General features: G+C 33.8%; 2 protein-coding genes across 2 annotated transcripts; one reads left to right on the top strand and one right to left on the bottom strand.

Annotated features, from left to right (window-relative positions):
• Nucleotides 1-3629: 3629 nt before the first annotated feature.
• LOC126968219 (GTP-binding protein SAR1b) lies at nt 3630-16370 on the bottom strand. The gene is made up of 5 exons (XM_050813090.1): nt 16185-16370; nt 15918-15967; nt 15571-15690; nt 9205-9506; nt 3630-8157 (listed from the first exon to the last, which is right to left on the bottom strand). The coding sequence occupies exons 2-5, from the start codon at nt 15958-15960 to the stop codon at nt 8041-8043; spliced, it is 582 nt and encodes a 193-aa protein (XP_050669047.1). The 5' UTR covers nt 15961-15967; nt 16185-16370; the 3' UTR covers nt 3630-8040.
• Nucleotides 16371-17835: 1465 nt separating this feature from the next.
• Nucleotides 17836-21810, top strand: LOC126970117 (40S ribosomal protein S14). Its single transcript, XM_050815846.1, has 3 exons — nt 17836-17990; nt 18174-18418; nt 21543-21810. The coding sequence occupies exons 2-3, from the start codon at nt 18182-18184 to the stop codon at nt 21759-21761; spliced, it is 456 nt and encodes a 151-aa protein (XP_050671803.1). The 5' UTR covers nt 17836-17990; nt 18174-18181; the 3' UTR covers nt 21762-21810.
• Nucleotides 21811-23359: the final 1549 nt, after the last annotated feature.

Here is a 23359-nt window from a genome sequence, read left to right as displayed (position 1 = left end):
AAATTAGATCGCATTTCAATACAGTACATTAAGAAAGGGATAGTGGTTAAAAGCGTGTATTAGTTATGTAGTTGTTTTCTGTGCCACTCTTATGTCCCAAAGCTGTCGTATCGACTTTCAAAGGCTGTTGCTGTCACTTGAATGTCATGATTTCAAATCGACACGTGGTTATATATATATATGTATGTTGTGATTCAGATGTGCTTATCTTGACGTAATCGTAGGTTAAGTGTTACTGTGCAATATACACGACGTTGTAAATAAATCAATACTAACTAAATGTAAATCAATGAATTAGTAATTATGTAATGCTAGTGCACCCACTCCGACCGTGTTTTACCATCAATTATTTATTGAAAGCATTCCCATTCACCTGAGTTATGTTAACGAATTCTGTGTTTTTGTATATTTAATTAGAAATTTTCTATATTTTAACAGATTATCTTTTTAGTAAAATAATGATTTATTGTAATAGTATTATTTGTAGTTTTATTTTACGAACTCTCATTTCCCTCCGTCAGCATGTGGGTTATGATCATCTGCATGTCTCATAGGACAAGAGGACAGGTGAGGTGCTCGAAGCTTCCTGACATATGACGTCGTCGTAGATGATTTCATGTGGTGGCTGTGTGAAGCAAGAAAGCACATTCGAAACGGTTATGGTTTTGGGGACGAGTTATAAACTCTGCTTTTCATTTCAATTGCGAGACAATAAAACAGTAGTATAACATAACATTTCTTTAATTAATATTCAAAGTAAAATTAGTACAGTTTTGAATACTGAAGGAAATTGTTTTTCCCGGCACATTAACGGTATTTTTCAGAATTTGTTAAGATGGCATATTATGAGAAGATGGCTCTCACGACATTTACAAAATCATCGTAAGCTTTGAGATATATTTCCCGAGACTGGCGGTAATATCTGTTGCACAACTCTCTGTGCATTAATTTCTATAAGCGTATTAAGAGAGAGTGCTAAATTCTATTCACTAGACATTTTTAACAAATTTGAAGAAATTAATATACGCACGAAAAAAAGACCTGTTTCCCGCCGCTTTTTTTTTAAATCTTACGACATGGCTCTTAAATCTTACGGCTTGGGCTCCAGACCTATAAAAGCCTACTATTAAATTAATTTTGTAATATATATATATATATATATATATTTTTTTTTTAAATAATTAAATAACCTGCCGTATTTTGATTTAAATTTTAATATCTTTTATGTCTTAAAAAACACACGCAAATAAATAAAAAATAATTAAAGTAAATATTATAAAATAACAAATTTTATCTCTGAAATTTTTTGTGTTTGGCTGTATGGCTCATTTTCTTTGCCTTAATATAGATACGCTAAAAGTCTCGGATAAAAATAGTTTGCTTTGTGCACTCGTTGTAAAATCTACTATTATTCAGACTCGGAGCTTACATTTTCGATAAATGATACAAGAGGCTAATGGTAACTAAAGTATGAAAAAAATACTTAGTTCTTAATATCTTTGGAATACTGCGTCAATTACGGTTTTTGAACTTGTTTTTCATACAGTGCGACTGCTGCACTTTCAAATTTAATTTGGCGTGCAACAACTCAATTAACGGAATTGTTGTATCCGATGCAAAATTTACATTGAACCTCTAAACTGCATATGAAGTCCTGGTACATGTTGCTAGGATGACACATGATTTCACCCGCCATGAAAGACATTACTGTCACCGCTACCATATTTGTTCTCCTGATGTCTATGTAGTAATACGTCGAGCGCATGACGTCAGAATACATTAAGGTACATGCGTCATACAAAAGACAATATCATCTTCCACTATGATCGCCCGGTACCAAAACTCTGCATAATGCTATCTCATTCTCTTGCCTGCTGAATCCTATACATTTATTTACATGTTTGTGTCTCTATCGTCTCGCTTTTTCGTTTCATCGAGTTCCAATCACAACGATTCTAAAGTTTTATTTCAAAAAACTCATATTTTTCACCCGGTTTTAGTCTCTAAATTACTCATGCAAAGCTGAGCAGATCGGTAATATTAAATGATCTCAAAATCATGTATGAATCATATAGATAGCTGTGATTTGCCATGGTTTATAACCGGAGCTTTCTTTAATCTACGTAAAATTTCGTCGGTCGTTTCTTGTTACCCCTGAATCGAATCACTCGTTTATACCAAGGTATTATACACGTATTCTCAAGTTTCATGCAAATTACAAATACAAGTTGTATGCAATGTTTTCAAAGTACCAAAACATAATAGTTGTCGTAGACAATATTTGTATGAAACTTGTCTGATGAAATTTTTTGTTACCTATTAGTTGTCTACATGTATATGCTTTCATGTTTTGTACTTGTAGGCTTGTAGCTAAACTTGTTTAAGACATGTCAGTGCAGAAGTTAATGAATTTGACAACACAATTATTGACTACTGGTACAGACAATAGAAAGTGAAGGTACTGCGGAACTGCTTCATGAGTGCAGTATACTTGTACATCATACAGAATGAAGGCAATTCAAGAAAACCATGCAAGTACCTACTGGTGATCATTTTTGAGGAGACGACAGCAAGAAGGGGCCTATCGTTCCTTATTGAATGATTTAAGAAGAGAAGACAGAAGTGGATTCAGAAATTTAGTTAGAATGAGACCAGTAAATTTGGAGAATTTGTTTCTAAAAGTTGCACCATACTTTTCTTATCAGAATTCACAGTATCGAATTCCATCACTTCAGCAGAGCATTTTTTTTTTGGAAAAGGAGGACAAACGAGCGTACGCACGGGTCACCTAGTGATACGTGATCACTGCCGCACACATTATCTTGTAACACCAGAGGAATCACAGGAGCGTTGCCGGCCTTGAAGGAAGGCGTACGCGCTTTTTGATGTGAAACATCTATAGCCGCACGTAAAACCGATTTCTGGCGTGGCGACGCATGCCGTGGCGACGCGTCGCCTTGTCACAGTAATACCGTCCTCAGAGGCAACATCGAATATAACTATTACCGAAGTCACTGATTAAACGAATTAAGTAGTCACGATTTGAAATAAATTCGTAAACTTTTGTATATTATGAAAATAAAGGTTTATTCAATAAATAGTCATCGTTATCTGGAAAAAAATCGTAATATTTTATTTTATCATTATGACATATTTAGTTCCTATCACAATATGTTCTTTTCTGCATATTACTTTTACAAAATAATGTCGATGTTTCACATCTGCCAGGCGTCCCGTTTATCTTGTTCTTTTCCACAAAAAAAAGTGGTCTGTCCAGTAAGTTTAAAACTTTATCCACCAAGCATGGATAGAGTAAAAAACTTGTTTTAAATAAGTATTATACATAAATTTCATTAAAATTAACAATACTTGTTAAGAACATGTATGTTTTATGTTGGTGTGAACGCTCTTCTTGTATCAGACTGTATCAAACATGTCACAGATCGATATGTGAACGCAAATGTGTTTTATACTTGTATAAAAACTTGTTGGCAACACAGTGTGAGCGCAAGAATGTTTCAGACAATTGCAATACCAATACATATTAAAACAAATATGTTTTGACAAGTTTTTGACTTGTTTCTTGGTGTAAACGAGGGGTTAGAATTGAGAATACAAGTAAAAATCAATGTGTTTGATATAAATTTTATTACAAACATTTTTTGAACTTATAATATAAAAATAATATACCGATGAACAATCCAAGTGAATCTGTAGAGCGTCTAGTCCAGCAACAGTCTGTGGGAAACGGCTCGTCCGACCAACACGGTCATTTCGCGGTCTGATTTTACTTCCAAATGATCCATTTTCTAACAACTAATATTTAAACGCTGATGAGAAACGTCAAATATTTGTACAAAAAATATACAGCGTCTAGCGGATTCTAAAACGAAATAAAGATTTGCATTACAAATATTTGGCGTTTTCGCTTGTAAGAAAACATCTCACATTTACAGGTCTTGTGATGGGCAGTATAAACAGTACGAGGAGTGCAAAATGTACAATTTTGAAGTTTTCACAATCTTTGTATTTTCCTAGTGCTATTAAGTGCATTTAAAAATATTTGAGATATTATATTATGACCAGCCGCTTCAGAGAACAAATAAATAGAAATCACAAAAATAGTTGATAATGGAGTTATTATACAATCATATAACACAATGAAACCTAAATATTTGCTATTAGGATTATCACTCGATTGGAATGAGATACAATTTATAAATAGCGTTAGTAATGTGAATTAGGATACTTCTGTATTTCATGTTGAAAATTATCGTAAACTTACGCACAATCGAACTGTAACCAACATGTCATGTTCACTTTTGCATTTTTATCATGTTACTAGTTGTCTAATCTTTTATTATATATACTACGTACGAAAGTCGCCGCTCTCATAACACTAATGTTAAAAACTCGATGACCTCAGAGCAATGTGGTGTGTTTGTGCTATCTATATCACACTAGGAGTCAACACCGACTTACGTGTGTACAGGGCGTCACTAGGACATGACTATTGCATGTCGTTTTGCGCTTGCCAAACGTGGCCTGTGAATTTCATACTAATCGTATTTACAAGATAAGTGTTGAACCTCAGCTGTTACATACATCTCAAAATATAATATTGTGTTCCTCCTTTTGAAATTCATTGGTTAAAAAAAGTCCTTTAGCGTAACAAAACAAAAATCCTTAAAAAATTTAATCCTCGCGCTATTTACGTTTGTAGAAAAAACAATATTATACTAAAGAAGGTATTAAAATACAACCAATGAAAATATTGTTATACCGCATAATTTAGTCTGAATTATGATAGAAATGGTCTAGTCGTCAGGGTTTCGTATTTGCGTGATAAACCATCACGCGCGCGCGCATCTTAAAAGTTCACTCTGATAATTTTTCCCTAACGCGCCATAAGACGTATAACTTCAAAAGTGTTTTAAAATGAAACATTTAATAAGGAACTTTAACTGAAACGGTTAGTAGGTTAACATTGTATCCGTTTTGGCAGGCCCACCGACGACTCTTCATAGAGAATGTTGAGTGAGCATCTGTTGAAGTGAAAATTTCTTTACGACCGTTATGTAACACTCGTTAGAGTAATGTCGACTAAAAGAAACTCGCTCGCTGAGCGTAGTAATTTTATCGGGTATTATTAACCTCGCCTTTATGAAGTGTTCACTTCTGTCGTGTCCACTTATGCAATCTTATTCAGCCTAGCGACACTCTCTAAGCAAAAAGCGATTCACTCGATTGTATGAAACGTGCAGTTTCATTTTGCAAAAAACGGAGAGAGCCGAAATCCACAACGTTTTAAGCATCTGTTCGCTTTCAAACTTAGCCGGATTATATTCCGTCGCCTTATAATATATTTACTATTTGATTGTTTTGTATTATATTGTTTCATACTAAACTCAATTTCAATTATTACGAAGTATATACATCCTCTTTGATCTTATTTATTGTCACGCGATTTATACTTGTCAAAGAACAGTATTAACTCCCGCGTAAAATTTATTAAGAAGCATAAATAGGTCCTATCGACTAACGGCCGTTCCCAAATATTATCTACAGATACCTACCTTCTACTGTCAGTAATTAGCTGTCAATAATCTGAAGCTGAATATACCCGATAAGTCATTGTTATCGCCTTATATTGGGGTACGTGGATTGAAATTTCCATACAAACTTCTATCGCTGGTAAGCTATACATCGTCCCATTGACAGACAGCGTGTACGGATAAGGTGAGTTACCGTCGATAAGTTTATTGTGACAGAAAAGTCAACGATAGCTACGACTTTTATCTCAAGTAAGAGATAGACTGAATATTAGGAACGGCCGTAAATTGAATTGTAACCCACCTTAATGTCATTTTAATAAAGTCATAATAAACAAGTTGGTTGAAATTCGCTTGAACATACATTTACTAAGTATTCTATTAAATTATTTATATTGTGGCTTTTGTGGAAAGATCACCACAACAATTGAGCCAGTGTCCGGATGAGGTAGGCTACCAAGTAATGAGTAAAGGTCTTGAAGAGCATTCCAGTTTTAACGGTAATGATCAGTTTATATACAACAGTTTATAATTTTATATAAAGTTCTGAAACAAAACATACAAGCTGTTAGTAGAATTAGAAAATGATTTAAAAATACACACAAGTATTTAAATATACATGTATAAACTTATTGGTGTTAGAATGTTACCATTTCCTAAATTTTTCGTGAATGTATAAACCTGTTTTTATGATTTTAAAAGTATTATGGGCAAAGTGGGTCACGTATCAATTTTGTCGATGGTATATCTTAAAACAATACCATTTCAACTCTTAGCAGGAAATTCACAAATTTTTTATTCATACTCACTAGAACCAATAAAAATGTCACAATTTTGTAACACATTATGTCCCAGCGAATGTGAGTCTAAACCATCACCATTTTTTTTATAAACATAATAGTGGTTACATTTCTTTTGTACATAATTTGGAAATACATATATAACAACCGCGCTTCGACGACTTCACAAGCTATATTAAGAGTAAGGAAAGCTAATAGAAACAATGTACGATTTGATGAGAAATATAGTTCGCAATAAAAATTGCACCATTACCTAAAAACGATTCAAATTCAGGTTTCAAAAACCAAAAATGACAGTGGAATATTCCTACCAATATTATTTCGATGAATTAAAAACTATACATAGATAAATAATAAAGCCCATGGTGGAAAGATTGCCCAGGGTTCTGTAATTCAGCAGCTGTGATAAATTATCGCCACTACTCGTGATACACGAATGAGCAGTATTGGAGAGATCCCACCTACGAGTATTTTGGGAGATTGATTTGGGGTATTGATTTAAAAATTGACCTCGTGTGCCCTGGCTAAACTGGCTTGTATATGCTACACACATATGCTCGTAGATGACAGCAAATTTAAATTGACTAACTTTAAAATATAAAATAGAACACAGTATAATAATCAATGCACTATAACCTTAATCATGACCGAATTGGATTATTGAATACAGAACCCAAATAAATTACAGCTAAAGCATCTCACTGACAATATAACCCCCGCGCGTTGAGACAGTGACAGCACGCCATCTTAGTGGCTTCACGACCAGACAGTCCAAAAAACACCAATAAGAAGTGCCGTGTGCTAGTGAGAACTGCCTTCTGATGCAGACTTTATATTATAATACGAAACATTAAGAGAAAAATTTAATGAAATTAGAATATTAACTGTATATTCAATATATATTTTATTTAAAAAAAAAGAAACTTGCTGAGTTTCTTGCTCCTGTTCTTCTCCGGTCTGAAGCCTATGCCTCAGAGCTGGTAGATGCAAAAAGTGATTTTAAAATTATTCGATTTTAAGTTAATATGACATGGTTATGCCTGTCACTCCAACGCACAGAGTATACATCAATATTTTCCATCAACCCCACTTACAAGCAATGGTTCGTAACATTTTGTACATTTAACATATTTTAAAAACCAAGCAGTACATTAATATCATGGCAAATATTCAAAATAACACAATTTAATATTATTTATATTTATGCAATATCATTTGTTACTCCGCCATTACCAGTAAGCAGAGAAATGCTACTGTCAATCGTTCCAACGTTTCACAGCAATATAACATTACAAATCAATTTATGCTTTTCATTTGTGTATACTTTACTCTTACTTCCCCTAGTCTCAAATTATTATTAATAATTTGAATTGGAAAATAATATTAGGTATATTGTATATATTGGCTTGTAATGAGTTTATTAGCTATGAACACTAGGGGGCTTGTATGCACAAGACTTGAACAAAACAATCTGAAGAATATTTTATATGAAGATTACATATTTAAACAACTGATTAACACAGTATCTTCAGGTACAACAACCTCATAGTTAAGTCAAAGGCAATGTCAAATTATTTAGTAAGTTTATGTTTGTCTCCGATGCTTAGATATGTAACCGTTAAAACCTCTCTTATCAATTCAGTGTGGAGCTATTGAAAGCATTGGACTATTAGCGTGTACTTGTTGCTTCAGTCAATATACTGAGCAAGCCAGCGGAAACCTTCACCGTAACCTTGTCTCTTGAGGACAGAACACATGAACAACTCTAGGGGTCGTCCTGGTAGCTCAGACCTCGATACTTTGCCCTGTAAATTTAATATAATTTTAGGTTGTTGTAAAAAATTGGGTATAAATACGTTTTTAAAATACAATTATTATAGTTATTATATTAATTAAAAGACTAGCTGTTTGACTGTTATTTCGTTCCCATTGAAATTACAATATGTTGACCATTGCTATGAAACCATAAAAAAACCACCAGTGAAACCATGCCAAAGCCACTTTACAAACTGATTACATCATGATGTGTTCTTGAAATATGTTATTGTTACTCTCTATGGTAAATAAATATATTTCTCTTTGTAAACAGGAATAATCAAGTAAAATAGCTCTTACGGTTCCCTGTTATAAATGTGGTTGAAGATGCACAATGATGCAAAGACATCAAACAGTAATAACAGAATCTGTACTCACATGTTCAGTATTCACCGAATATTTCATGTAGTTGTTTTAAAAAGACTAACAACCTTACAAATAAAATTGGCATAAAGTTATACCTGAGAATAAACCAAAAATATGAAAAATGTTTACAAATAGACATTATGTGTATGATTGGTTTTGTCTAGCATATAACGCTTTCGGAAAACTTCAGAATTATCATTGTATTGACAGTGTTGTCAGTGATAAGAGTCAAACTTCTGCTTCTTGGTTTTAGGTATAACTTAATGCCCAGTTTATTTGTAACGCCATTAGAATAAATCTAATAATATATAAAATTCTCGTGTCATGGTGTTAAACTTTGAACTCCTCCAAAACGGCTTGACCGATTCTCATGAAAGTTTGAGTGCATATACCTACCCAGGTCTGAGAATCGGACAACATCTATTTTTCATCCCCCTAAATGTTAAGGGTGGACCACCCTTAGGTCCACACGAATTTTTTATTTTTATTTTTTTGTCATTTTTTTTTAAATTTGTTTGATTATGAGTCAGCATTAAAAAATAGATACAACTTCAAATTTTCACCCATCTACAATCAACAGTTTCTTTTGTATCGCTATTTTAATATCGGCAATACAAAGTTTGCTAGGTCAGCTAGTAAATAAATAAAATTTTTAAGGATCAATATAATACCTTTCCAGTAGTCTGTTGATAGAGGTTGAAGAACTGTCTCAATTCGTCTTCACTTGCTGCACCAGGCTTGTCAATTTTGTTCCCCAGTATGAGTACGGGGCAGTTACTGAGTGTCTCGTCGGTGAGCAGCAAGTCAAGCTCGGTTTTGGACTCGGGCAGGCGGGCGCGGTCGCACGCGTCCACCAGGAAGACGATGGCGTCCACCGCGGGGAAGTAGTCCCGCCACACCCGGCGGGCTTGCTGATGACCGCCCAGGTCGAATGTGGTGAAGCGCATACTGCCTATTGATAGCTCCTCAGATGCTGTAACGAACAACACGATTATAACAATATTACTATTATTATTTGAAGAGGGTGGCTATTTCCTAGTCCAGGAATCTTTAATTCCTAGTAACACCGCGTCCAAAATTGAAATATTGTGTTCGCCACTCATAGGTACTAAAGCTCGTCGTCAAGCCCTGCCGCCTTTACGAACCGCAGTAATTCCTTGACGCGAGTGTTGCAAACACTATCTGGTGGCACGAAGTAGTCGCCAAAGATTGTGTTACGCTTATGCATTAGTGGGCCGCAGTCATTATAACAATATGTGTTCGACCGAAACTGGACTTTCCACCGAAACCGAAATGATCAACCGAATCTGATTCAGTTTTGGCTGGTACTGAATAAGTAATACTCAGTTCATACTTCATTTTGATTTATTTTATACACTTCGACAAACAGTCAAAAGTTCGAACATAAATTAATAGTAGATGGTTTACCAAGGGAGCAAAATCCTATTTTTAAGGCGAGAGTGTTATTTGATTAGTGTGGATATTTATATTTGTCACTTGGGTTTAAAATAATTTGAGGCTAGGTGTTTTATATTTGAATAATTTTGACAATTTTATCAACAATTAAATTACTACCTACTAACCTAGTAGATGGAATTATTATTTGTAGATTTATATATATTTGTTTTCTAAATGTATTACTAATATTATGCTCTTTTGTATTGTTCAAGGATGTTGGTAATGAAAAAAATAAAAAAAAGACTGACTCTTCATAACGTTTACCAAGTATTGTTGCAATATGTTATGTTATTGTCACTCATTATGGTAATTCTTATGCTCCCTATAATAATGCAAAATGCCAAAACTCTATGGAAGGAAGTGTGATTGGGAAAAGGTTATCGTGGTAGAATTAGATTGGCACCAATAAACAAACAAACTCAAACAAAAGATGTGACGGTAACCATCAGAAAATTAAAGTGGAAATGGACTGGACATACAATCAGGGGACACGAAAAATGATCCAAATCTGGTGATGATGTCCTCCCAGACGTATCCGTCGAAGGCGACACCCTTAGCTCGTCTTCGTCTGGGCTCTTGCATGAGCGCGAGCATGACTCGCTAAACCAAAATTTGTTTTGAAGGATTGTAGATCCTATTGCATGAAGCGCAGTAAAGAGACCCACTTGAATTGAGTGCGAGTAGGAGGGCTTGGGTCGAGTTTTTCGGATCAGGCGTTTGGCGTCAAGGTCTTCCTGCCTTGCCTTGGCAGCCAACATGAAAGCGACCACAGGTGGTACTTGGTTAAGATTGGATAGTGACATAGGTAAATGGTAACAGTAGGAGGAGGCCTTTGTCCAAAAAGGCAGAAGACTAGAGTTTAAGCTTTAGTTTATATTTTTTCTTTTGTTTACGATTGAATAAAATGCTTTATTATAATTAATCATTTTGCATGCAACTAACAGTTTCCAATCAGAATTTGGGATGTAGTCATACTCTGTGTGTTATATAATAGAGAGGTCAAGGAGACTGGCCTGTAAAGTACCTTGAAAAATGTATCTGCTTGTGTAACTCAGTAACAACACCCGCAAACATCCTACTAATATTATAAATGTGAAAGTTTGTATGTCTCGATGTATGTTTGAACTTCTTTAACGCAAACACTACTGAATGGATTTTGATGAAACTTTGCAATAATATAGCTTACACAGAATAACGTATAGGCTATAATTTATACAAATATTGTGTGAATTATCTATACATTTAAATAAAATTGGAGTGTCTGTTTGTAATATTGAAATAACCGTTTTTTTACTACATGTATATTATGAATACAAATACATACACCAAAATAACATTTTTTACAATTCTTGTATGTCTGTCAGTCTGTCTGTTTGTTCCGGCTAATCCGGCGACTTTTATTGGCAGGTAGCTGGTGTAATAAGGAGTATAAGTTACTCCTACGCTACGTTTATTTTAGAAAAATAAAGCAATGTCCAAGAAACGGTCTAACTCTAAAAATAATTATATGGCAAAACAACGTTTGCCAGGTCAGCTAGTCTTGATAAGACAGCTAGTTTATCAAAATTAATTCACAATTGTCTTGAAAACACTGGTTTTTACAATAGGATTCTACTCCCATCATAAAGCTAAGTCTACATTATAGTATGCCTTTCTCACTCCTCATTTAGGTATCGAAATCGTAAGTACGCATAGCAGCCCCATGGGCATGGCTATCCAGTAATGTGATGTAAATTTAAATTTTTAAGCTTCCTAAAGATGCTGAAACAATCTAATTTAAAGTCATTATTATTATTGAAATTACGATTCATGACCTATTTATTTCCTATACTAAGTAGATTTGACTATGTTGTGGTCTTTCAACAAATACATTACTATCTGCAAGACTGTAGGTTTGACAATGAAATAATATTGATTTAAAATTACGATTACAAACTTTTATAAGATGACCTAGGTAGGTACAGCTTTAGGTATAGAAGACACTAAGGGTAGTCAGAAGAGGTAATAGGAGTCATGTGATAGAAAGAAAGGCAACTTTTAGGTGAATAAACGGCTGGATCACTTGGCGTTGCGTAGAGAAGTCGCTTCATTGTGTGTCTTCTACCGCATTTATCACGGGGAGTGTTCCGAAGAGCTGTTTAACCTGATTCCTGCCGCCGAATTCCACCTTCGCACGAAACGCCACAAGTTAGGATATCTTCCTCACCATCTGGATGTGTGGCGGTCCTCCACAGTGCTGTTTACAAGGAGCTTTCTTCCACGTACTACAAAGCTATGGAATGAGCTTCCTTGTGCGGTGTTTCCGGGACGATACGACATGGGTACCTTCAAAAAAAAGCGCGTACACCTTCCTTAAAGGCCGGCAACGCTCTTGTGATTCCTCTGGTGTAGCAAGAGAATGTGGGCGACGGTGATCACTTAACAAAAGGTGACCCGTACGCTCGTTTGTCCTCCTATTCCATAAAAAAAAAGAATAAATGTAGGTTAATAGCACTGTGCGACTTGAATTACATCTTATTCTATGGCCGCAAGAGTTCCTATTTCTTTAATTGATTTTCAATCAAAATTTACTCACAATTCTCTCGAAAACACTGATATTTACAACAGGATTCTACATAAAGCTAAGTCTACACCATAGTTTCTCAACCTTATTTTGCTCACCACCCACTTTGAGTATATGTTTTTTTCTAGAGTATTTTCGTGTATTTTTTTGCCTTTTTAGACTATATTTTTTAATCTACCCACACCCATCTGCGCTATCTCAATGCCCCCTAATTTTCTCTGGGTCTTCTACTGCCTCCCCGAAAGTCTCAAACGTCCACAAGGGGGCGTTATCGCCCACGTTGAGAACCTATGGTCTACACAATAGTCACGTCACAATTTTTTATGGACCAAATTTGAGCTAAGGGCATGCAGAAAGTCTCAACCAAACCTGAATTAAAAACTAATTAGTATTCAGAACCTTAACTTAGATAACTTAGATTTTACGGCCCGCATTTAAAACAAGGCTGACCATTTCAAATAACTCATTTTATATTTAAATACAATTATAATTTATATACATTATAAAAGAGTACATAGATATATATTTTAGTTTTACTTTGCCTCAAGACTTATGAACACAAAAGGCACATACAGAGTTTATGAATATTTAATTATTAGTTCCTATTCCAAGGTAGGCTTCACATGTAGATTTTATATTATACTAGCTGACCCAGCAAATGTTGTATTGCCGATATTAAAATAGCGATACAATAGTAACTGTTGATCATAGATGGGTGAAAATTTGTAGTTGTATGTATTTTTTAATGCTGACACATAATCAATCTCAAATTAAAAAAAAATGTCAATAAAGTTTAAAAAAAAAGGGTGGTCCCCTTAACATTTAGGGGGATGAAAAATAGATGTTGTCCGATTCTCAGACCTACCCAATATGCACTCAAAATTTCATGAGAATCGGTCAAGCCGTTCCTCCGGAAGACACTAGAATTTTATATATAAGATTATTATTATAGAGCATTGCATTTCTCCATTTTAACTCAATAGCTTTTTTACACACAGTGGTCAGTTGGTTGATGTCAGATAATCAGTTGGGGGAATCTTTGTGGGATAAAATGTCCTTCTTGAAAAAAATTTTTAACAAAAAAACAACCTCCTTCAAAAACACTTTTCCAAAACATTATTATAATGTGCACTAAAACGTATAAAAATAATTGCGTATTTTTATACAATCTAATTCTAGTTACGATTATTGTTATTTTTGGAATCTGTGTCCTTCCGCCGCAACCCGCCCTCGCCTCCTCACGGCTCAAGCACATCTCTCCTATAACTATGTATTTAGTAACAAACCTATCTTGGATGTTACCGACTCCAAGATTATAATAATCGTAACTAGAATAAGATTAATTAATTAGATTGTATAAAAATACGCAATTATTCTTATACTTTTTAGTGCACATTATATATATTGTTTTGGAATAGTGTTTTTGAAGGCAGTTGTTTTTTTTGTTAAAATATTTTTTATTTTATGATTATTAGTGAATTTGAAGTACATTAACTAACAATTTGTCTAAATATGTGTAAATATACAAAAATTTTCAATGCAGCAATGAACGTAAGTACTTTTCATTTTGATTACAGACAGGGTTGCGTTACTTTGTCATGGATTCCGTAATCAGAACCTAACCAAACTATCTTTGAAGTATATGCTTTCCAATAAAAAAGAATCATCGAAATCGGTTGGCGCGATATTTAGTTATTCGTAAATTTATCATCCACTTTGCTGTAATGTATGTATAGCAAAATTTAAGACTTATGGTTTTCTCATGGATTCCACTGTCAGATCTGGACCAAATTACAATGGGACCACTCGGGAAGCACCAGCTTTCAAATAAAAAAAGAATTATCAAAATTGGTTCACCCTGTCGAGAGTTTTGAGGTAACAAATATAAAAAAAAAACAACGAATTGAGAACCTTCTCCTTTTTTCGGTTAAAATATCAATAATTTTTAATTTGATAGTAGTTTATTTATATTCAAACACAGTTATTATTCAATATACAATCAATCATTAGGAGAAATATTCAAGAATGGTATTAAGCTACCATATTTGTGATACATGTATGGTATGTATATGGTAATGTGTTACCATATTTTATAGACAATGAAAAATAGCATTACAATTCATAAAACAAATTCTTGTGAATAAATTAACATACTTTAATTTAGTTGGTACAAAAGTAATATTAATAATCAACTAATAAATAGTCAAATCTTAATGGGATTATATTATTAATAGTCTTAGTATATTTGTTTACAATATTATTGAATAAAATCATATTGAAACTATAATAATTTTAATGTAGTTATTATGTGTTATTTCAGACTCAAATTAAAATAAATATGCATCATTCAATTTAATTTGAATAAATTATATTTTATTTTTCTTCACTCAAGGTTTCTTTAGTATGAAGTTTAAAGTCAGAATATTTTTTGTTGAGAAACAAAAAAATAATGTTTAAGCAATTTTAGAATTTTTGGAGATCTGAGTCATATCAACCTATACAAACCATATTGAGTAAGGTGTTGTGATGGGTGTAATAATAATTTCCTAAAATAGTGTTATATTCAGTAGGGATTCCCAAAGTGGTTGATATCAACCCCTTCCAGTAAAAATTGGTTTCCACAAACAAAAACTGATTTTCGACAGCAACAGTATAAAAATCAACCCCTATTATTTATAACAAGTACATATTTGATATTTTGAAAATTCTGTGTAAGTTGTTATATGTACCAAAAAAGAACTAAAAAAAAGTAGAGATAGGATTTTTAAAGTAATCTGGCTATGAGGTTCTTTATTAAAAAGGGGTTTCTTACCTAAAATAGTTCAGGAATACTTGATTGAAGTAGGAAGTAGGAATTTCAAAGATTAATTAATTGCTAAGTGACCTAAGCCTAACTACCTCCAACAGGTCTGTAGTCATGCACACATAGTTTATTACCATTAAGTCTTTTCAAATATATCTAAGGTAATATGAGGACTGCAATAATACTATTTTATGATTACACATATTAACTTACTAGGATGTAATGTGGGTACATGTTGAGCAAGTCTGTCATCCTTCAACATATGTAACAGAGTGGTTTTTCCAGCATTGTCTAAGCCCAAGAACAAAAGCTTGCCAGACTTCTTATATAGACCTGAAATTAATTATAACTAATGAATCTCAAATAAACATTATTATTATTTAATTATATTAAGACTTTATTGTTAAAAATCTATGAATAAATTTGGTTAGAATATCATATCTTAGGTCAAAAAAATGGCTCAAGTGGTTTACGTGGATGAACAAAGGTTACCATATCATTGATATAGGTAAATAGATTTTTAATGTTGTAATATTGATATAATTAGGTACTAAACTTACCCAAGAATCCTAGTACACCCGTAAACCAGTCCCAGATAAACATTATGAATCTGGAATACACAAAGACTTATTAGCTTTATACTTTATCACAACGAGATGTATAATAAGGACCAGGTCTCAATATTTTCATATTTAAAAAAAAAATACACAGTATGCCTGAATAAATAGCAGTTTATTTTACACTTTTAAACGTTAGGTTGATATGAAATGGAAAATCTATTGAGTAATCAGCAGATTGACACTTCGTCATGCGTAGTTGGAACTTACACAAGAACTTGCAAATCACTTCAATTCGAATACAAACTTATTAAAATCTTATAAGTATATTAAAACTAATGAATTATTATCACAAGTTTTCACACATAAAATCTTATTTCTTTACTAAATCCGCGTTTTTTACAATTTTATGACAGAGGTAAAATATATATTTGTTGGCAATGACGTATTCTACAGTGACTATTGAAATGAACTAGAATCAACCTATTTCCGGAATTTAAAACACCTACAGACTATAAAGTTGGTTTTTATTGTTAAATAGATAGATTGATACTAGTAAAAAAAAATTGTTTTGTCACCTATTCTAATAAAACAGATTAAATTATTACTAGCTGCACCAGGTATTTGGTCTCATCGTGTTTAAATTAGATAAAACACGACATGTCCTTATTTGTTCGTTAGTATTATAATTTTAGAGACAGGGCGTTTCTCTAGTAAATAAAACTGCTGACGATTCTTAGGGAATTTTTTTTTTGATTCAACTTCACACACAAGCAATTTCACTCAGATTCCACACGCATGAGGTTGGCGTGATTCCATTCATTAAAACTATTCGATAATGACCTATGTACGTAAAGCCGTAACAAATGCAACAACACTTCTCTGTATTTTAAAATAGGTAGCAAATCTTCAGAAATGAGCGCATGGAAGTTATTATAGGCATAGGTTATCACGGATATATTTCGCAACTAGAAGTTTACTGTGTGCGCCTATTTTGCGTGGTGCACCTCTGCCATCCCAACTGCTTAAGAATGTTACTCAAAACTCGGATGTGTTTGGCTTGGTATGTGGCCATACTACGGTACTTCAGGATTATATGTGTAGCCATCTTTTCACAAGCTTTGTTTGTCTATACACTAGTATATTATATAGTAATGCAATACATTATTTATGTATAATATAATAACGTATACCTGACGCTTAAGTCTCAAGTGACTGTTAATACATTTGTGCGAAGTCAAGCTAAAAATTTTGCTATAATTATAATATTTATGTGCTACATGGCCACATTATCTTTGGACCTCGCTAGAACGTGAAATCCCCTCTCGTTCCCCTTTTACCTTCGCACTTGCCCATTGCGTCAGTACAGTTTGCAGTTTCATTACTATTTATTTCATTATTACATAATCACATCACATCATAATAAGATATTTTCGTGCTATAGCTGACTTTTGTTGTAGATAGTTCTGTAGTTTCTGATGTTCTGTGTCGCTATAACAGTTCTGTCAGGAAAATAAATACTTAATTTTTGTACTTAACCCACATCATTCCTATTCTCTCTTTCATTGATGTTTTATAATTATAATAATAATCAGCATCACAACGCCTTTGTGCATCTGCGGCATACGCAATCAATTTTGAGAAAATAAATGCATTTAGCGCCTTTACGTCAATTAATGATACAGATAAAATAAATCGTTGTTCATTTATTAGTAATAAAATTCTGGTGCTGCTTTTTTGCACACCGTAACAAAGCGGCTATGTGACGTCACCGACGTCAAGCCTAGAGATAATGTAACCGGGTAGTACATTGCTATGAAGTCTGATTTATTATTTTATTTATGTGCTGGTAAAACTTTCACATTGTAAAAATCCATAGGATTGATTTTGCTACGATAGCAGCTTGAAGAATGATTATTTTAATCTGGTCACCTTTTGATTGACGTTCTGTTGAATTGTGTAAATTGAAATTTGACAATGGTGACAGGTGAACCGTCAGGCGTCAACCACCGTCAAACGACTGCCAAATTCCGTTTTTCTTAGCCTTTTCATTTTTTGACAACTTGTAAGCAAAAGGTATTTTGTGTGGTTTTCTAATTTTTTTGAGTTTTAATTCAAATGGCATAAAAATATTCATTTATATGTAAATAATTATATCATCTCAAGTGTATAGAGCAGTGACAACATTTAATGTGCTAAGATTACTGAGATAATTACAGAGTTAACTTGTGTTTTTGACTTGAGTGTTGTGTTTTGCAGGCTGAATCATGGCCCCAAGAAAAAACAAAGTTGCGAAAGAAGAGGTTCAAGTTACCCTTGGACCACAGCATCTGGTCGGTGAAACAGTTTTCGGAGTGGCTCACATATTTGCCTCTTTCAATGATACTTTCGTTCATGTTACTGATCTATCCGGTAGAGAAACTATAGCCAGAGTAACAGGAGGTATGAAAGTGAAGGCTGATCGTGACGAAGCTTCTCCTTATGCTGCTATGTTGGCAGCTCAGGTACGTTTGTTTTCAGTTCTGCATTCACTAATCAAAACAACAAAAACATTTTGTAACCTCAAAGTTTTACATCTTCTACAAAATGAAGAGTTAAATAGTATCATATTATGAATTTTATAAGTTAATTTGTTCTAAAAGGGCTTCTCCATGGGTAGAAATCTATTGTTAATAAAGGTTCTTGATTTTTTTGCAATTATTTATCTCCTAAAATCTATGTATAATGTCCTAAAAAATTTTTCTATTTTATAATTTTTTACATTTATTTCTAATGTGATGGCTGTATACATATCTGTATACACACTGTTATTTTACTAAATACCTAAATATTAAGAATATCACTTTCCATGACTGAACAAAATTATGAAGAAATAAAAAGCTCATTGAAATTATCCCATGCATTATTGCTTGGTTCTGCAGCATAACATTAAAATTATATGTAAAAAATATATATAGTTTATTGCAAAAAAAACTGACTGCATGTTTCTAACCACTTTATTATTACATATTTTAATGTCATTTACCTAAAATGCTCTAAAAAAAACTCATTGCAAGTGAATACTCAAATCTCTCAGCACCTTTAGACCAACACTGATTGTTAAATAAAATATAATATATAACTATAATACTATACAGATTTAGTCCTGCTGGATCCTGGTATTTGTGGGATTCAGCATAATTGAAATGTAAAATCAATCATATAAGGACTAATATAATGTATTTTTATTTAAATCCTGTTTAAATAACCTTCTAAATACATTTCAAATGTTCGCACACACGACACACAATATTATGTGCTTCACATACAAGAAAAACATAAAAAGATAGAAATTGTTAAAATTATTAATTTATTATGTTGTCAGCTGAAAAGGCTCCTCAGCTTCCGTCATGCTTAGGAAGTTGCTGTTGCTACTGACTCATATTTGTATACATGTAATAATAATTGCTGCTTAGCATTAAGATTTACTTACTTGCTAGTTTTGTGTGTGGTATACAACATGTCTTGACTTTTTATGGAAAAGGAGGACATATAAGTGTACGGGTCACCTGGTGTTAAGTGGTGATCACCACCCACATTATCTAGCAACACCAGAGGAATCACAGGAGCATTGCTGGCCTTTAAGAAGGCATGTCATATTGTCCCGCAAACACCTCACAAGGAAGCTCATTCCCCATTTTTGAAGCATGTGGAAGAAAGCTCCTCGAAAACCGCACTGTGGAGGACTGGCACACATCCAGATCATGGGGATGATATCCTAATTTGTGGCGTGTCATGCGAAGGTTGAATTCAGCGGCAGGAATCTGGTGAAACAGCTCTTTGTAGACACTTGTTAACACTTCGACTTTGACATGATACAATGAACAATTGTTATTCCAGCATCTTCTCTCCTAGAAGGAAGGAATATTAGTATCATATTCATTACTAAAACATAACTTTGTTCGTACAATGTGTTCACATAATATGTAAGTCATGGATAGTTTCAATAGACAAAGGTTAAATAAAAAGAAACTAAATTGGTGCTGAATCCACATTCTTAAAGCATTTTTCAGACTACGCTATACTATTTTGATATGATATATATAGATATTATAGTATATCAAATAAGGACCTAATGCTATACTATATAGTATTGTATTCACATTACGTGATATAAGCGCAAGAATTTATATTATATGGCAAGCTCACTTGATTGTGATTTTTGGAAAGTGTGAACATGATCAACCCGATGGATTTGGTACCAGATAGTCTTGAATGCTCATCAAGCAATGATGACAATGGAATTTGACACTATCTTGTCATTAATGCCACGAAAGAATGCCAGACCATGGATATCAAATTATATAATGTTGAGAGGAGAATGTGGTGATTTCAAACTTTTTGAAGAAGGAGGAAGAGTGTGGCTCACTATATAGCACAGCATGAAATCAGCACACACTCAATTTTATTGCATACCAGCTGACCTGACAGATGTTGTTCTGTATATAATAAATAAAATAATGTTTTTATATGAATTTGTCAATAATATATCATAACATCAAAAATTACTTCGTAAAATATGCACCCTGCTGCCGTAATGAAATTGTTTCACAGCAGAACTGTCAAACCATGTGTCAATAAATTCTCTCATAGAAATTATGTATGGACACATAAAGGAAAAACAAATTTGTTGTTATTATTTAATTTAGCAGCATTTCCTATTTATTCACCTTTTAAACCTTCTCTGGACTTCCACAAATAATGCAAGACTAAAATTAGCCAAATCAGTCCAGCCGTTCTCAAGTTTTAGCGAGACTAACAAACAGCAATTAATTTTTATATGTATAGATAGTACGCCAATAATATTATGTCATACAGTGAAGTGTCCATTAATTAGCATTAATATGTATGGTGCGCGATATTGTTGTGGTATGAACTATATGTTGGATGCAATTATATTACAGCGTAGTCTGAAAAGAGCTTTAATGTTTTCATTATAATTAGTGAATGGTTTTAAAGGTGGTTCTGACATTTATAGAGGAAATGTGTTTTTATGCACTTCCAATTGGGTGATAGTGCACCAACTGTTACTTAATACCATTACCGAATTATATCAAAAACAAATAATTAACATTCAGGTTCACATAATTCTTTATACAAAAATGATTTAAGCAGGATTTTCTATTATTCATATTATAAGTTGCTGAATGTGAGAGCTAGAGAAGTTAGAGAAATTTGAAATCGAAATTAGAAATCTCGAATCATGAGAATTGGATGACATCTGTAGAGAGTCTAAGCAAAGTCAAAGTACACTGAGAGCAGTGTACTTTGACTTTGCTTAGACTTTACTTACATAAAATATTGCTGAGTCTGATAAAATGTGAACTTGACTTATGCATTGGACTGTTTTAGCTTAAACTCAGCATAATTTCAGTTGTCAAATAACTATAAGAACAAAGTTATTGACATGCTAAGAGAACACTCAGCTAAGTTTTATCTAAGTAAAGTCTAAGTAAGCTTTATAAATCTCATCCTTAGTGCCTCTAATCCTTGTTGGTAACATCGAATGAGTTCTTTGCAATAATTTTACACCTGCTATCCTACACTGTATGCATTAAGAGATGTACAAAAATTCATTTCCTGTTTTAGGATGTTGCTGAGAAGTGCAAGACATTAGGTATCACAGCCCTACACATTAAATTACGAGCAACTGGAGGCAACAAAACCAAAACTCCAGGACCTGGGGCACAATCAGCTCTCCGAGCCCTTGCCCGTTCTAACATGAAGATTGGTCGCATTGAGGATGTCACACCTGTCCCATCAGACTCCACTCGCAGGAAGGGTGGTAGACGAGGACGCAGGCTGTAATCTTTTAGTGTAAGTCAACTGTGGATTAAAATAAATGATTTAACAGTTAGATTTTTTAATTTCTCACCTTAGATCATTTATACATCTAGATAGAATATGACAGCCGTGAAAACGTCGGAAAAAATTGAGTTTAGATCTATGTACTGTATGTACCTCTATTTTAAAGGAATGCACGCACACTAACACAGTGTCATACAAATCGCGTGTGTAAGACGTATCTTGTCACGCACACTAAAGTATTATTCCTGATCTGGTTTTATTGGTTGTCTAACAGCAAGAGACATCTAGACATATTCTCTCTTCATTTGAACTAATTTTGTCAAATACAATTACTTAATGATGAACAACGATAATATTTCCCATGTTAAAATGTTCATTTGTTTTCAATAAACAGCTTTCAATTTGCCAGCCAGCAACAATAAATAAAACCTAAGATAAGTTACCTTGACATTTTTCGAAATATTTTTAGTTTCTTGTTGAACAAGATAGAAACGAGGAAAAAAGTATTATAATATATTTGTAATTTTTCGGTTCTGCATTAATAGAGGGGTCAGGCGGAAGGATTTTATAACCATAGATAAGGTTATTATTAGAAATAACGATAAATACAGAGTTAAAGTCAAATAATCTTAAACTAAGCTTCATTAAAAATATTTAAATTAAATTAGTGAATCAACCGTACCTATTTTCTTTAAAAGTAGAGCTCGTGAGAGGAATATACATTAAAGTCAACCTGTTAACAAGTTTTACCTGATTCCTGCCGCCGAATTCCACCTTCACACGACACGCCACAAGCTAGGATATCATCCCCACCATCTGGATGTGTGGCGGTCCTCCACAGTGCGGTTTTCAAGGAGCTTTCTTCCACGTACTACAACGCTGTGGAATGAGCTTCCTTGTGCGGTGTTTTCGGGACGATACGACATGGATACCTTCAAAAAAAGCGCGTACACCTTCCTTAAAGGCCGGCAACGCTCTTGTGATTCCTCTGGTGTTGCAAGAGAATGAGGGCGGCGGTGATCACTTAACACCAGGTGACCCGTACGCTCGTTTGTCCTCCTATTCCATAAAAAAAAGTAAAAGGCCACTTAAATCTGAATTTCAAGACGTAACAAATACGTTTGTGACGTGCTGTGTCCAATATATGAATCATGATCAAAGTTAAAAGCGCGTCAAAAAAAATGTTTGTAAATTTTTTATTTAATGTATATTTACCAGTGGGAGGCTCCTTTGCTCAGGATTCCGGATAGATTATGGGTACCACAACGGCGCCTATTTCTGCCGTGAAGCAGTAATGTGTAAGCATTACTGTGTGAGTCACACCAGAATAGCACCACCCCATCTCCTCCCGTGGTTGTCGTAAGAGGCGACTAAGGTATACAAAGAACGGAACCTCGCGAATTGCTCTTTAAGTAAAAAAAGCTATTTCTTGTGTAGTTCTTGTTTTTAAAAAACTTACCTATCTCCACTGTAAACTATGTGTGAGATACTCACAGCCTAGGATTTTCTTCATCTGCTCCCCTCTATATAGAATCCTTGCTACGCCCATGTTGGTGGACCCCCCACAAGATAGACCGATGATCCGGTTGAGATCTTCT

This window comes from Leptidea sinapis, chromosome 1, assembly GCF_905404315.1.
Source record: "Leptidea sinapis chromosome 1, ilLepSina1.1, whole genome shotgun sequence".
NCBI lineage: Eukaryota > Metazoa > Arthropoda > Insecta > Lepidoptera > Pieridae > Leptidea > Leptidea sinapis.
Note: the sequence above shows the minus strand (reverse complement) of the source record. Positions and strands in the feature narration are given on the sequence as shown.

What these genes read in the sequence shown, in the direction of transcription:
- LOC126968219 (XM_050813090.1), bottom strand. Translation starts at nt 15,960, where the DNA reads ATGTTTATCTGGGACTGGTTTACGGGTGTACTAGGATTCTTGG. An exon ending in GGGTGTACTAGGATTCTTGG is followed by an intron (nt 15,691 to 15,917) that starts GTAAGTTTAGTA and finishes AATTAATTTCAG; the next exon opens with GTCTATATAAGAAGTCTGGC. An exon ending in TGTACCCACATTACATCCTA is followed by an intron (nt 9,507 to 15,570) that starts GTAAGTTAATAT and finishes TGTTCGTTACAG; the next exon opens with CATCTGAGGAGCTATCAATA.
- LOC126970117 (XM_050815846.1), top strand. Translation starts at nt 18,182, where the DNA reads ATGGCCCCAAGAAAAAACAAAGTTGCGAAAGAAGAGGTTCAAGTTACC. An exon ending in CTGCTATGTTGGCAGCTCAG is followed by an intron (nt 18,419 to 21,542) that starts GTACGTTTGTTT and finishes TTCCTGTTTTAG; the next exon opens with GATGTTGCTGAGAAGTGCAA.